At 30.5% G+C, this 17,006-nt stretch overlaps 1 protein-coding gene and 1 long non-coding RNA gene across 3 annotated transcripts; one reads left to right on the top strand and one right to left on the bottom strand.

Moving 5' to 3' along the window:
- Positions 1 to 195: 195 nt before the first annotated feature.
- On the top strand, positions 196 to 3,620 carry LOC103839974. 2 transcript variants are annotated; one of them, XM_009116457.3, is made up of 9 exons: positions 196 to 1,422; positions 1,512 to 1,785; positions 1,871 to 1,985; positions 2,056 to 2,180; positions 2,255 to 2,336; positions 2,415 to 2,526; positions 2,604 to 2,767; positions 2,836 to 2,956; positions 3,026 to 3,620. In XM_009116457.3, exons 1-9 carry the CDS (start codon positions 877 to 879, stop codon positions 3,278 to 3,280), a joined length of 1,794 nt encoding a protein of 597 aa, XP_009114705.1. In that variant the 5' UTR covers positions 196 to 876; the 3' UTR covers positions 3,281 to 3,620. The 2 variants fall into 2 exon arrangements, with proteins under 2 accessions (XP_009114705.1, XP_033132689.1); XM_033276798.1 differs by having other exon boundaries at positions 2,836 to 3,620.
- On the bottom strand, positions 3,354 to 10,482 carry LOC117127223. Its single transcript, XR_004450076.1, has 2 exons — positions 9,031 to 10,482; positions 3,354 to 8,635 (listed from the first exon to the last, which is right to left on the bottom strand). It is a non-coding gene; the product is annotated as an uncharacterized LOC117127223 (long non-coding RNA).
- Positions 10,483 to 17,006: the final 6,524 nt, after the last annotated feature.

Genomic DNA, 17,006 nt, shown 5'->3' with positions numbered 1-17,006 from the left:
AGAATTTTTGTTTTGAAATGCACCGTTTGGTAAAGAGCTAGCTAACCTTTTGTTTATACGATCTAGCTTCATATATAAGGTAACGTATTTTAATTTGTTTTACCAAAAAATGTATTTTAATTTAGAATGATTAACATAATTATAGCTTAAGCGTCAAAGTGAAGTTAAACTTGTTTTTCTCAGCAAATCAATCTTTTGAAATATACTAGTAGTATAGATTTAAAATTTATTAGTTGCACACGAAATAATTTATTGAACAGGAAAAGAAGAAGACTATAATAATGATAATAAAAGACTAAATTTTTTTAATTTTGTAATTGTGAGACAAACAGTTACTTCATTTGAAAATACCTTGGATTCAGCTTCAATGAACTGACAACAGTTGTAATCATACTTTCTGAAACGTGAAAAGTAGGAATCATTACTCATAAATTTTGAAAGCAAATCTATACTAAATAAAAGGCGGATATGCTAAGTAACTAGCGTGTCCACGTCATCCAAAATAAACAACCAATAGAAAAGCTTCGTACTGTCGCGTTGGCGATGACGTGAAACCGAGTTTCAATCAGTTTGGATATGGGCTGGAATTAAAACATTTTCCTTTGGGCCTGGTTTGTTAACCGTGAAACCTAATCAGGTCGGGTTGATCTCTTCTCTTGCGACTCCTCTTCTTTTGACTTCTCCGTCTTCGATTCCCTTTCTCTTTCGATCCGTTTCTGCAATCAATCGAAGACTCTTCCACTATATGCTTTAATCATAGCTTCGTCTCTCTCATTCAATGAAGACCTTTCATCTTACTCTCCATCATTTGTTGTATAAAACTCTTCCCCTATGTTTCGATGATAATCCTCAAGATATATTTAAAAATCCACACCGATGGAATCCAAAAGCCACCTTTCAGCCTCCAGCAACCGCATTTCAGACATGCAAACCGACGTCTCCTCCGCGATCAAACCGAAATCAAACTTCCAGATCGACGGCTCATCCACACCGATGGAATCCAAAGGCCAGGCTCCAACATCCATCGATCGCATGTCGGCCACGGAGACGGACGGCTACTCAGTTATCGAACGCAACTCAACCACTCAAACCGACGGTGAATCCCCGATTAGGATGAAACCAAACGGAAAATCACCTGCCCCCTCCACGATAGCGCTTAAACATACCGGGAAGATCGTCCCCTCCTCCGCGATGCAGATGAAAACCGGCGGAAAGGCTGTTGGCTCTTCCGTGATTGCAACCAAGCCTCATGGTAAGGCTGCTGTAGTCTCCGGGAACGATGTCGAAGTTATGGGCTTTGACGAAGTGACACTTGGCCCACATGAAGCGGAGTTGCGGTTTCGTCTTATCCATTTCTGGGAGGCTCGGAACCCACATACGAAAACCCTCATTGGAGAGGAGATGCTTCTCATTGATGAGCAGGTTCATCTTTAATTTTTTATCTGTATGTTTATTATTGCTCGGTTAATAATGTTATTCTATTAATCGGATCACTTTCATATGCTGGACAGGGAAATGTTATAAAAGGTTTTATTCCAGCAAGCCGTGTTCAGACATATCTGCGAAAGATGACATCAGGAACCGTTTACAGGCTAAACAAGTTCTTTGGATCGAGGAACAAAGCTCAGTATCGGGTTGCTGATCACAACGTGACAGTAACGTTTTCATGGAACACTGATCTAACTCCTCTTCAGAACAGTCCGGTACTATTTCCAGAAGATCGGTTCCGGTTTCATGACCACGAGGAGTTCGAGGCTAACTGTGATCTCGGGGGTGATCTTTATGGTATGCCATGTCTCTTCCATTTATATTCAACTATGAGAATTTAATTAGCATTGGTTTGATTCTTAACTAACTTAGAATATTTCAGATTATGTTGGCCACATGAGGCTGATCAATGGGCAAGCTATGACCGAGCATCTCATAATTGACGAATCTGACATAGCAGAAAAGCGGCATCTGGTGGTCCATGTTCAGACACATGGGTGAGTTTGTCTAATGTTACAAGTATTATATGTCTGTTTCTATTAACATTTTATTTTTAATATCATGCAGTGGACCAGTGATGAAGCTATACCTATGGGACCAAGCCGCAGCAGCCTTTTGCCAGAAGTTCAGATCTTATGGAAGCACTCCACGCGTTCTTTTAGTTACCACAGTGAATCCTAAACGAATTGGAGGTTAGTAGTTCACTTACAAAATAAAATTATAATATAATTTGGTTACTAACACCCCACTGATGTGTTAACAACAGGGACTCTTGCTCTTACTTCTATGACATCTTCTAGAGTGTTTATGGACATTGATGTCCAGCCGACCAGGGACTATCTTATCTGGTAGGTGATTACGCATACAAATTTGTATTTCATGCTCCTCCAGCTGTCCTATAATGTTCACTTTCTCATTCTGAACAGGTTGGGTTCCAACTCAGGTGTTGCTGATGAGGTTATTGCAGATGTAGTCACTAAGCCTGAGACAGTGACTCTAGGTGAACTCTTCTCCTACATCAAGCAAGAAACTGCTAAGGTACAATGTTTGCTATGTCTTTCCATTTAATACGATATGCTTGGGTACTTAAGAAATTTCTTTTAACACTGTCATAGGTTGCTTGGTTTGAGTGTACAGCCACTATCGATGATGTATTCCATGGTTACCCATGGTATTATCTTTCTTGTGGTGGGTGTAACACAAAGGCAACCAAAGGGCCTACCTCGCTGGTTTGTCCGAACGAGAAGTGTGCCAAATCTGAGGTCGTGGGAGTTCCACAGTAAGAGTTGTTAGCTTCATTGCATCCATCTATTATCATCAATCTTTACTAATTTCTTTTCTTGGCAGGTACTTAACAAAGATCTCTGTTTATGACAAGAGTGAGCAGGCGGTGTTTGTCCTTCTTGGTGATGCTGGTCGTGAATTGACTGGCAAGCATGCTTCAGAGTTAGTTGCAAGATACTTTGAGGTAATTTCAAACATTTTTATCCACCAGCTCAGTCTATGTTCTCACACGAGTGCTTTACTTGAATGTCAGTTTAACGAGGACGTGGGAGCTGATCAAACTGTCCCGGTTCCACAAACTCTCATAGATACCATTGGTCAGACACACAAGTTTGTTGTCAAAGTCTCTAAGCATAACCTCACTGGCAAGACTCAAACCATCACTGTCACAAAGGTACTCCCAGAACCAGCTCCACAAAACGCCATTGAAGATCCAGCAGATGAGAGGATTAGAAAGGCTTCTGGCAGTCTTGAATCACAGGAAGCTAAGCGTGCTAAGAGTGGATAATATATCTTAAGTCATTGCCTGCTTCATAGTTTTCATTTCAGACTTTGCCTTCTTTAAATTTTATGTTTCAGACTATACTCCTTATTACGGTAGATTCTCCATTTTTGATGTTTGGATGCAATCAAATATAGTTTTGAGATTTCCGTTTGGGTGCAAATGAGTTTTTTTTTATAAAAAAAATATGATCTAAAATTCGTATAGTACTCTTTGATCAATATAATAATTCCTTTTTAGGTTCAGAAAATGTGTTAAACTCACGTGGAACACAAATTTTTAGTTTTGATATTTTAGAAAACTAAAAAAAAAAATTTTTTTGTTACATAACAAAATGCAAAAAAAAGTTATATGTAACATTCAACCAACAAAAAGATGGTATATTCACATTAAACCGATGTTACAAAAAAAAAAAAAAAAGTTCACATTAAACCGTTCTAAATAAATAAATAACCCGGGCGTAGCCCGGGAAAAGAACCTAGTTATTTGATAAAAACAAAAGAAGAGATAATAAACCTTAAGCTAAAATAATAGTACTCCTTATGTTCTGAAATATAAAAATTTTGCGTAGTACCACTTATTAAGAAAATTACTTTTTATCTAAAAAATATCATTAAAATTATAAAATAAAAATTACTTAACCAATTACAAAATATAATTATTAAATTTGATTGGCTACACAGTTTTTGATAAACTTAAAATTATTTAGAAAGATGAAAATATCTTATTTATTAGAACACAAAAATTATTTTAAACATCTTACATTTTACATTTTAGAATAGAGAGAGTAATACTAGTATGTATTTACTGTATATTTCTTTTACGCAGTGTCTAGATTTTAGAGCAGTGCAAAATTATCTGTAAAAAAAAAGATCTGACACAACCTCGTGAAGTACTGAATTACAAGACAAAATGATGTCATGGAAAGACAAAATATGGAGCGCTCTATTTTTTTTACTAATCTATTTATTCGAATTACTTCTTTAAAATATGCAAAAATGGAAAGAAAAATAGAAAATCAAACGCAACGGAACACGGATCTGCAGACAAGCAATGAAGACGAACAGAGATTATACTTTTTATTATTTTTTTCAAACTAAAACTACAAATAAACACACCTCAGAGATTGAAAGTGGTGTACCTTCCTTCCCATTGATTAATAAAAAAAATGTCTTTATGGAGCATTGTGTTCTTACTCGATCTTAGAGATACCCTTCTCGTAATTGTCGTCATTAGGTTAATTTGATTATCTTCTGTTCCCGTCCTCAACCCATAATCCCATTTATTTTTAAATGCAAACTAAAACAAACAATTTTTTAGGTTAAATATTTAATGATTACGAATCATAACCGCTAATTAATCCGTTGTTTTTTTTGAGCAAAATTAATCCGTTGTTATTTGGTATAGGAAGCATACACTTAAGCTAACTGCATTGGATATGGAATCATGTAGTTGACTTGGTTATAAATCAAGTCTTGTTTAGAAATGGAATGAGTGTGATTTTGTGATTTATAGTTGCTCGAAATGTTTAGTGACAATATAATGGCAATGCCAAACTTTAGTTAGGGTCGTGGTTGACGAACGTTGACCAAGACTTTTCCATTGTTATTGTTAATGATGAGTTTCTGTTACCAATCAAAGAAATTAATAGTAGCATTGCGTCTGTCTACCTCGAGAAATGAAATTAACTTTGTGAAACAATGTACTTTTTGACGTTCTTCTTTGTACTTTTTGTGTTGTGGTTTGTTAGAGTTGGGTATAGATTCTAGAGTCGGTTATGGGAATGTCGGAGTAACAAAAATGTATATATCCAGTAAACAACTGATCGATAATTTCAATTAACGTGACAAAAAAACAAGAGACTATTTAAGTATTTATATTTTTATCCAAAATAAATATTTACATATCCGCAATAGTGAATTACTTAGATTTGTGACAAGGCTATTTTTACGCTGAATCCAAGTAGGCGATATTAACGATCAGACATAAATTAGTCTTCCGATGGCTATCAAATGAGTCAAATTTGAGTAAAACAGTGATTTAACTATATGTGAATCAGTAAACTGTGCTCTAATGATTTGTTAATCAATATTCCCTAAGTTTCAAAACGATTCTATTTTTGAAAAAAAAAATTGAAATACATTTTTCATAGTTTAATATATAGTTTCCCTATATTTTATTAGGTAAATTAGTAAAATGTAAAATTTTAAAATTACTTATGTTTATTAATTTTTTGGCTAAAAATTATGAAAAGTAATTAATCACAAAATTGAAACTATAATTATAATTAAAATTTAATATATTTTATTAACGTATGTAAAACGGTAAAACATGAATCATTTTGAAATGAACAGATTAAAAAGATTATTTATAACCATCATAATTTTTTGTTTGCATATCTTTCATATATGGTGTGAAGATTAATTTGTGAAAATAGTATGTAATATAGTAATATTTTGTAACAGTATTTCTACGTATTTTTACGTGTCATCATTCAAAAATATCAAGAAACATATGTTTTCCGTCCGAAACTCTCGGATAGAGTATTATATTACATTAAAAGAAAGTAAAAAATATTCTAAGCACTATTAGTAAGTTTAGAACCATTCTAGGTGAGACGGAGTGGACCTCCATGCTTAAGAGTTAAGCCATTAGGTTGTCCAACCACAGCTCAATATAATGTACTTTGGGAGATGACTCCGAACTGATGGGATGGACCGACTTACATTATAAATTGATTACGCACGACCAAATATTTTAGGAGTTATTTTCACTCTAGAACAGTTTTAAGTTTTTTATTACACTCTAGTGCAGTTATTTTTCATTAGACACTTTCTTCTAACTTATTTTATTATTTTCTAACTAAAGTATAATTTAGATATGATTAAGTGGAATTATTCAGTATTTCATCTTCTTTCCTATATTTTGTAACCATGAAAACAATGGTGTAATCATATAATAAAAACAGCGGTGATGCCGGAAGCTGTCGGAGAGCTTTCTCCTTCACAGCGTGCTCTGCAACTCATCCGCATCGTGATGTGACAATAATAAAAAGATGAAGCAAGATTTAGTTTTTTTTTTTGAAAAAATAGAATCATTTAGAGCTTGAAATTGTGTCTTATACGATATTTCTAAAGGTTTAAAGGTATACTACACAAGAAAAAAAACTGATAATTAATGTGGAAATAATGGTTGGCGGCAATAGAGGGAAATTGCAGAAACCCCTAACTGATTTTAGAGAAGATGAAGTTAAAATTACGAAAATGCTACTTATTAAAAAATTAAAAATTAAATGAATCATATGTACATGATATGCTGTACATACAATTACACTATCCACATGTACAACGATTCATATGTACATGAAACGAGACATTCTTTGTTTCTGGTTCCACGATGATGATGGTTTTGAAAAGATGCTTATGGTACCCGGGAGGAGCAGGACCAAATGTTTTTCCTGATGCATTCCATAAAAATGTATAACATACATTTGTAAGTTATAACATTTGCAAATTTAAATAGCATTGAAATGTACACACATATCGTTGTCCATTTGTATAATGACTCACATGTACACCGGTGTATACTAGTATGTTATCTATATATGTACATCGATGTGTAAACTGCTCATGTGTACATATATGATATCTCATTTTACGAAAATACCACTCATTAAAAAATGAAAAAATAAATGATTCATATGTATATCATATGTTGTACATACAATTACACTATCCATATTTACAATGATTCATATGTACATGAAACGGACATCCCTTGTTTCTGGTTCCACGATGATAATGGTTTCGAAGAGATGCTTATGGTACCCGGGAGGAGCATGACCAAATGGTTTTCCTGATGCATTTCATAAAGATATATAACATACATTTGTAAGTTATAACATTTGCAAATTTAAATAGCATTCAAATGTACACACATATCGTTGTCCACTTGTACAACGACTCACATGTACACCGGTGCATACTAGTATGTTATCCATATATGTACATCAATGTTGGGGTAAATTTGTGAAGTAATTTGATCAGATTGGAAGTTTGAAGCATATTGTGAAAGAAAGAGTAAACTAGAGGACCAAAATTGCAAAAAAATGATACTCCTCCGTTGATGTTGCAGATCGCACTTCTCGTCCCATCTCGTTTACGACAATGGAGAGTCGGCTATGACGCAGCAGAGACACGCCATAGAACATGATTTGGAGATGGAGAGGTCGTGGGCTTGAGACGTGGAGAAGTCGATGTTGACGAGACGCGACGAAGAGCAATGACCACCGGTGGACGAGACCTCACATCGACGGCATCTTGGACGTAGGAGCTGAGCACGAAGAGGAGGAGACAAAGACACCATGGTTGAAGCGATCTTCGCCATTGACATTGTTGTATACATGACCTTTACACCACCATTAGAAATATAGCTTGCATATCTCAAAAGATAAATATAATAATACAGATAATAGTTGATTAAATTTTTCTTGAAAATAAAAATTTCGAAGAAACAAATTTTATTCTATAAAAAATGTTTGCGCATTCAAGACGAAGAAGAAAGAGATGTGGATTCACTTTGTTTTGTTTGTTAGTCAAAGCTTATGTTAAATATTAAAGTAAAAGTATATATTAAATTTAGTTAAGTTAAGATAATAGACACTTAAATCTAGGTTAATTTAGTTTGTTTGTAAGGAGGAGATGAGTTTGGTTAAACAAAACTATCATAGTAGCAACAACTGCCCTATTATGTTAATTAATAAAAACTTAAAACTGCTTTTAGACGTATTATTTTCATGTTTTAGTGTATTTACCAGTAGTTTCACACATCACATGATGTATTTTCTGTACTAATTTGTATATAATATTCTAATGGATTGTGGAGTGTATTTTATTTTATCTGCAAAATGGTGTAAGTCCATGAAATCATATTTATTTTCTCGTCTTTTTTTTTTTGCTAAATTATTTTCTACCGTCTGCCGGAAAAAAAAAAGAACATCCTAACTGATTCGAATCAATGAACTTTTTAAGTCAAGGGAATCAATGAACTTCACATGATCATATCTCAGAGCTTGATTATTTTGCGAACCGACATGATGATATGATTCATATGTTTGTTTAAACAAGAAGAGATTATGAAGTTTGGGGTTATGTAGATAGCTTTTAATAAAACCGCACATTTGAAACCGATGATCTACCATTTCTATACGTTGAAAAAGGAAAGATGAAATCCATCTTCTCAATCTCACTCGCATCACCAACTCATCTATTCTAACTGGATATATATCGGTTATCTACATTACAGCAACTCTCACATATTGAAGACCTTCGTACGTGTTTCATCTCATTCAGCTACTAGCATCTGTACAATAATCTAATTTCATTCTTTCTGCTAATAGTAAGCAACCCTATCTATTGTTAATCAAATTGTTCTTACCTCTAAAAGATATATACACATATTATAATAAGTCAAACATGAAAATCCAATTAATCCAAGTTATCCAATAAACTTAATCATGAACAATAAACAATAACCTTGCCTGAAACACTTGCATAACAATATAGGCTGAGTTGGATTCCTGAACATGAATGTTACAATTCATAGTGAAAAATAATATTATTGTATACATTCAAGAACATAGTCGAAGTGAGCTTCAAGCTCCATATTTAAGCTAATACATCTATTACAAGAATCTATCCAACTCATAATCCTAATTAACGTTAATAACAATATATATGAAATTTAATTTTATATACCTTTTCTTTTAATTTCTTCTTTCGCCTGACTTAACCCTGTGTGCCATAGGACCCCTTTTATGACATTGGCACTCTTTAAAGTTAGCTTCTTCAGGCCATCTCTCAAGAACCTCTGCTTCTTCCTCTTCCTTACCAAATACAATATACGTACTTTGTCTCTTGCTTCGCTCTGAAGAAGTAGATACAACAATAAGAAGAGTATAAGTCTTTGTCATTTTTTGTAAACTTCCCTGCTGTTCGCTTTTATTTACAATACTACCCTTCTTTGATCATATTTCTTCGTAAAATACACACACGTATGAAGGAGCATAGAGCAAACTTATGAATGGGTTAACCGATGAAGCGACCAAGTCTTAGCCTATTTTATGTCAAAATGATGTTTCTAGAAGCACTCGATTGCTTGGAGACCATTTACTCAGAGAAACATTTTTTCATACAACTCAATGATTATACAAATATAATATGAGCACACAAGTTATCCCATAGGTCCATTACAGCCTGAAAATAATTGTTTCTTACCCTCTTTATTCTTAAAATATTTTCATTTAATACGTTGTACACATTTGGCTAGAGCTAGGTAGGCCAATACCGATTCTTTTTATACATTCACTTCAAGAAATCAAGAAGAATGTTGAAAAAGGAAATCAGGAAGATATCTATCTGATTTGTTTCCGTTGGCTTGTCAATGTGGAGAAGAACACTCCTCATTGTCATATTGCTTAGAGAGATTATAGTGGTACGTTTCAAACATTTTAATAAAACTTATATTCCAATGGAACAAAAGATTTTTTTCGAATGGTAAAATCAAAACTACTGTATAAGCTTCGTTGGTGATGAAAGACTGATCTCCGTATCTGTGTTCATTGTTTTGGCTTTTTTCTGTTGTATTATTTGGTATTATCAAAAGATATAACAAAATATACAACTATTTTCATACAACTACCGTGTCATAAACAAACTTTACAGATACAATGTTGATCTATTCGTTTCTATTAAAATTATAAATTATCAATTTGGAATGTCATTTACTATCCAATGAAATTGTGTTTTCCATTGAGTTTTTTAATATACACGTTTTTAGAAAAACATATTAAACTGTACTATAGTACAAATGGATCGTTAAGTGGGGTATATATACTCTGGAGAAGGATTCAGCCCTCAATCTCATTATTCTCTAGAAACAAATATACATATTCAGCAGTTATGGGCGCATCCACTTGATCTTAATATATATTGGAGAATTTTTGTCTCCTGTTCCCTTTCTCAATACTTATCTATCTTCAATATTAAAAGAGAAATACCGTTTTTATCTACTACAAAATAGTCATACTAGAAGTCTAGGTCCATATATTCAAATAATTTTTTTATTGTTTACATTAGTTTATTTAATATATAATATTTCTAAATAATTATAAGGATATTAATAACAAATCCATTTTAACTATAAATTTAAATTTTAGTTTTAGGAATAACAAAATCTGTTGAGAAAAAATCTAACAAAATATTTTTAAAATTTTAAATATTCTTTTAATTAATGCACTGATTAATTTCGAAATTAGTAGTATAATATTATTATAAATTAATTTTTTTATTATAAACAAGATAATGAATTTTTTTGCTAATTTTATAAATTTTATAAGTATAATTTACATTATATTAAAATAAAAGTAATTAATGAATTACATATTAAAATTATGTTTTTTTTTTGCAAACATATTAAAATTATGTTGAACTGGTAAACCAATATATTTTTTTTAAAAACTTTCAGTAACATAAATAAATAAAATATTATTCACTGTTTAAAGTGAGTTAAATATCATTCACCTTTTAAATTATGTAATAATTTTTACAAAAAAATAAAATTGTTAACATATGTTAAATTTTAATATTTAGAACTATATATCATCTATTTAGTTATTTTTAAAATGACACCAATATATTATCATAAATTATTATATACAAAATAATATAAAATTTTATATTTATAAATGAAATGTTACCCGCACACCCGTGTGGATTAAAATCTAGTCTATATTATTAAAAGAGAAGTACTCATTAAAAAATACCCTTAAGTTTTCTAACTTATTTACACTTCTATGCCACTGAAAATTAAATTAAATTACCTATTTTAATACTTGTTTTTTTAAGTTAAATTAATGAGTTTTCCTTAATCAAATTTAAACTTAATGTCATTAAATGAACTTACATATTTTAATGCTTGTCTTTTTCAGTTAAATTAATGAGTTTTACTTAATCAAATTTAAACTTAATGTCATTAAATGAACTTAAAAATACATCATATTTAACGTAGCTTATTACGGACGAGTACAACCCAATAATGAACTTGAATTTTATTTTTACAAAAACGTGAATCACTTGACGTATGTAATATTTAAACTGTATTAACTACAATATAACAAATGCATATAACATTCCTATACTTTAGTTTGAAATGATCATGCTCAAGTTTTATATAGTCAACTTACATCATGCATCGACCGATGTACAATATTCAAACCACCTATAGTTTTCGTTTTTCTTATAGGATGTATCAACTAACCAATCATCGTATTGATTTTCTAAGTTTTATAAAAAAAACAAATCAATAAATACAAACTCAAAATGTAATATCTTCTATTAATCAAAACATAATATCTTCAATGTCGTATCTTTAATATACCTATTAAATATAGAAACTGTAACCATAATTACACTAATTATAAGAATAGATTTGATTACAACCAATTGATCTATTACTTCGGTAATTGATTTGCTTGCAGAAGAGGAAACAATAAATTTAAGATTTGTAAGAATATAAAGATATAGAGATTCCAACCAATTGCCTATATATATTTGCGTATGATTTTCGTATAATAAGCTTCAAATTGAACATTGAAAAATATACAGAGATTTTTTTAATCTTTTACCGACACAGAACTTAAACAAAATGAAGAGTTAAATGTAATTTTTTTGTTACACTTCCCCGAAAAAAACGGTTACAATATAGGCTTTCATAATATGACCTTTTAACATATTAATGTTATGGATATTTAATAATTATCTTGACGAAAAACAAAGACTATAAATAATTTATTATTAGTAAAATTATGAAATTATTTACAATTTGATGACTAATTCATGGCCCTTTTTTATATGTTAAATTTTTCATAGAAGTTTAAAAATTTATTTTCTTTAAACATGTATAACTAATTTATAATCTTTTATGCCATACTAAGTCATAATATAATATTTCTTCATATTTTACATTAATAACCATTGTTTTTTTATATCGTCTACAATTCTCTAGTTACGTATGTTTGTTCTATTTTTATATGATATCGAATATTCATCATAAATAGATGGTTTAAGATGCCAAAAAATTATTTACTAGGTAAATATAATACATCAAATATTACAAATACATCATTTAGTTAAATAAATAACAAAAAAACAAAAATTCATATCCGCGAGTCTAGTTCTATGTTATTTCAACTAACTAGCAAATATAATTGGGGAAGAATTTCAAAACACGCATGATGATTGGTGAAGATTATAAATGTATACGGATAAACGACGAACCCTATATTTAACAATTAATCGTAATCAATGATGTGTAGTAAAAAGATTGTTGCGCCTACAATTTGAGTGCTGGTACAGGAATATCTAACCTCCTTATCACTACAATATACATATATACATAATGTACATGTTTATATTTATTTCCTTCATATTGTAGATAAGGTGATAATGACTCTAGTGTATGTGAAACATATCGAATAATCTTTCCTGCTTTTCTTGAGGTGGGCCAAAAAAAATCTACTGTTTTTCAAGATATATTCGATAGAAAACACCAAAGTTATGTCGGAGAAATAATTTTCATTTGTTTTAGTTTAAAATAATAATTTCCAACCAATATATAGTGGCACTAATATTTTGTAAACAATTTAAAATAATAAATTTCTAAATGCGACCAAATTATAGTGGTTCAAGTCTCCCCTTATAGATTTAAATGTAGAGTGAGAATTATTGGCAAAGTACTATTCGTTGCATAATGGGTTCAGATAATTTAGTTTTAATTTTATAAAATTTGGTTTGAAAACTTAAAATGCATGTGGTTGGTTTTTAAGACTTTAGAGAGTGCGTCGACACAGCATGGACCGAAATGTTTATAAACTTGTAACTGTCCAATTAAGAATAAAACGGCACCCAGTCTAACGAAGACGCTCTAAAAAGGTACTCAATGTATTCGGCCTCCCCCCCCACTGCCCGTCCGGATTCGTCAGGTGTCTAAAGCGAATAAAAAATATGATGCATCTTAACTAGAATTAAAATTTACTAGATTTTAAGCATATAATCAAAATAATATAATATTTTATATACTATTAAAATTTAAGTTTTTTAAAAAGTACAAAATATCAAAGCTCATCTTATATGTTGTTTTCTTTTATATTTGAACTTCTTGATTAATTTTGAATACTATTATAATAATATTTTCTACGAATACAAAGAAACAAAAAAAATTGTATAATCTATTGATAGAGCAAAACATATAATAAAATACGCTAACATCAACTTTACAAATTTTATCTTTTTCATAGATTTTTAAAAATATTAAAACCCTATGATATTTTTTGAATTTCATAAGTCTTTAACAAAATTACAAAAACTTACAAAAAAGAAATAAAGAAAAAGCAAATGTACATGAAACTTCCATGGAGCTATTTTGGCAAAACACCAATTACGATACAGTGGAACATGAGCCTAACAACTGATAATTCTAATTAATTGTTATGATATTTTTAATTCAAACTGCTATTGTGGCAAAAAAGAAATAAATGAAAAGAAAGATGGAGAAGATAAATCATTATTTTAATAAAACAAAAGAAATAAAAAAAATAGGAAAGTTGGAACAAGTAACCGATTCTTCCGTGATGACTAAAAAATCAGGAGAAGAAAAGTGCTCTTGGGAACTCGAGCCTAAGCATCAGGGTATACATCCACGATAAGGTTAAAATCAACCACTAGGCTAAAGACAGTTTTATTTAACCTGGTGCCTCTCAAGTCCAAGCTTTATGGGCTTTAACCCATGGTCGGCACTGGCCTCTCCACACGATGGATTAAACCAGTGGAAAGCTAAACCGGTACTACTGATTATCATTTATTTAGTTTATTAAACCTCTTGTATAAAATTTCTTGGGAAATTTTTTTTAAAGCAAAAAAATGATAACTATGTCTTTTTAGACTAATATCTATTTTGTGCTATTTTTGTCTATAATACCCCTTAATATTTTTGAAAATAATATTAATAAATAGTTTTACAAACAAAAAAAATTTGGAAAAATAGTAATTTTCAGATTTTGTTCTAAAAATGTTTAAATCGTAATTTTCAGATTCTATTCTAAAAATGTTTAAATAGTTTTACAAACAATAAAATACTTATATGAATTTAATGGTATTTTTTCAGTTCTAAAAATGTTTAAATCATAATTTTCAGATTCTGTTCTAAATAAAGTAGAAATGACATTCTACGAAGTAGAAAACGAAATCCACTTTTTTCATTGAATCTACAATGTTTAGAATACATAATCTACGTAAATAAGAGTATTCTATTTTTAGAATACACATTCCGCGCTTAACCTACTAATCTAAAATCTTTAGAAATCAAAATCTACACATTAATATAAATCTAAAACACGTAGAAATCGACTTTTACATATTTACTGTAAATCTAAAACATGTAGAAATCAAAATCTACACATTAGTATAATTCTAAAAACCTGTAGAAACCAATTTCTACATATTAGTTGTATTCTACGGATAAGAAATCAGTTCCTAAAAATATGGAAACAAAATAGTTGGGAATATTTACTTTCATATTTTGAAAAAATCGTTTTAAAAAAATAACAAAAAAAAACAAAAAAAAGTGATAACCTTCTTCTCACGCCGTCTTATATATTTTATTGATTGTTCACAAAATTTTCACAAAAATTTCACATTATTTCTATCATGATTCATATCTATGCTTCCATGGATCGATCGGTCTATAATTCGAGATTGGTCGATCTGTATGAAATCGACCTTTGCCGATCGAGTGAAATGGACCAGGTCGATCAGTATATGCTTCGAATTTTATTTGTTCTGCATAATGATCAGGATCGATCGATCCGTTCGACCTTGTAATTTCGGATCGATTGATCCCGCTTGATCGAACCCATTATTTATTATATTTAAAAATTATAATTTTAAGGGTATTATTGCCATTTGAAAAATAATTAATCTAATGAAACATAAAATATATGAGATTAGTTTAAATGGACATAGTTATCAAGTTTTGCTCTAAAAAAACAATTTTCCCTTTCTTGCTGTTTGTTCGGCACATATTGTCTTATATCTTTTTGTTTAAGTAATTGTGTGTTTGTTAAGGACTAGGGGTGGTGGTCCTTTGTGAATGAAATGGAAATAGAAATATTTTCTTATTTGTATAATTTATTATCTATATCGAAAACTTAGGTAAATATGTCAATATTATCGTTCGTTTCTATTTTGTTTAACGTTCTAAAAATTCATTCCGTTTTCTTATATTTTCTTAACGTTCTAAACATTTTACTGCTTATAAGTCAAAAAAATGTTTTTTTTGGTGAAAGTAAAAAAATTTTTTATGCTATATAAGTTTTCCTATAAGCTATAACGTTGGTTCAAAGTTCAGTTTCTTCGCTTATAGAATAGAGCACTCCATCACAATCACGGACAATATTACTACATGACCAATCCCTTTATATATGAAAAAGAGTAATAAGTCCAAATTTGCTTTGAGTTAGGCATGTCTCAACGAAAATGACTATTCTAATTCAATGTTTCTATCGTATTTATTTTTCATGTCTCATTCAGTATTTCCCCCAAAATCCCCCAGCCACAAATCTAACTAATCCAATCATATATACTGCTTTATGAGAAGAAAACCATCAATTGACATGTTGCTCTTCAGTTTTTGTTCATTTTAAATCAGAAAATGAAATTATATATAGGCTCCAAACAATGAAAATATAGTATATTGTGCGAAATTAAATTAATTAAAGAGAAATTCTCTAGAATAACCATTTTTAAGATTTTGTCACAAAATAGCATTTAATGAAAAAAATGATCAAAATTTTTTTTATTAAAGAGTAAAAAAATATTTATATCCTAGGGTTAACTAATCTAGATTTAGAGTTTAGAGTTAATGAATGATGTTTCGAGGATATGATTTTAAAATTTTAAAATAAAAAAGTTATTTTAGTCATTTTCCTTATTGAATATTATTTTTGTGATAAAAAAATTAAAATGGCTATTTGAGATAATTACCCTTCATTAAACTACATACACTACATCTACATGTAATAACGTTATTTAACTGATAGGAATATTTGAAAACTATCCAAATATCTAGTGATCAGGTTTGCATAAAACGGTAACATCCACATCTAACCAGAAAACCCCGTGGAATTACGCTTTTAGTGGTTTTCAAGGGTTGCATGCAGCTGTATATATGGTTAAACACCATAGCCACGAGATACTTTTGGATAGCTTTAGTAATTCAGTTCTGCTCAAAGTTTTACCTCCTAGTCGAAGTTCTACTTAGTTTGAGATGATTCTAAGTCGGCCAATTGTTTGCTTAAACATGAAAACAATGTGCTAAATTAAATTTCTTTGTGATGATGTTTCAGTCGGTGACGGTCGACCAAGAGAGACGGTCCAATAGGTGATAGATAATGCAAGATGTGTTACATGCTGTGAATATATAGCGAGAACAAACAAAGCTGCTAAATTCTGTACCATGACAAAATAGATGATAGCCCACCAAACTATCGATATGGACTGATCATTCTGAAAGAACTTTTTGTATTTTCAACTTTTAATCTTAATTTACAGGCTCAGATTTGTTTTTAAAAAATCAATTGCGGCTTTTCATTCTCAACTTTTTACATGATTAAACCATC

The sequence above is a fragment of the Brassica rapa genome, chromosome A01 (genome assembly GCF_000309985.2).
Source record: "Brassica rapa cultivar Chiifu-401-42 chromosome A01, CAAS_Brap_v3.01, whole genome shotgun sequence".
NCBI classification, from domain to species: Eukaryota; Viridiplantae; Streptophyta; class Magnoliopsida; order Brassicales; family Brassicaceae; genus Brassica; species Brassica rapa.
Note: the sequence above shows the minus strand (reverse complement) of the source record. Positions and strands in the feature narration are given on the sequence as shown.

Excerpts from the sequence above, each read along its gene's own strand:
- LOC103839974 (XM_033276798.1), top strand. The coding sequence starts at position 877 with ATGGAATCCAAAAGCCACCTTTCAGCCTCCAGCAACCGCATTTCAGAC. Across the intron at positions 2,337-2,414 it reads ACCAGGGACTATCTTATCTG|GTTGGGTTCCAACTCAGGTG; the intron begins GTAGGTGATTAC and ends CATTCTGAACAG. Across the intron at positions 2,768-2,835 it reads GAGGTCGTGGGAGTTCCACA|GTACTTAACAAAGATCTCTG; the intron begins GTAAGAGTTGTT and ends TTTTCTTGGCAG.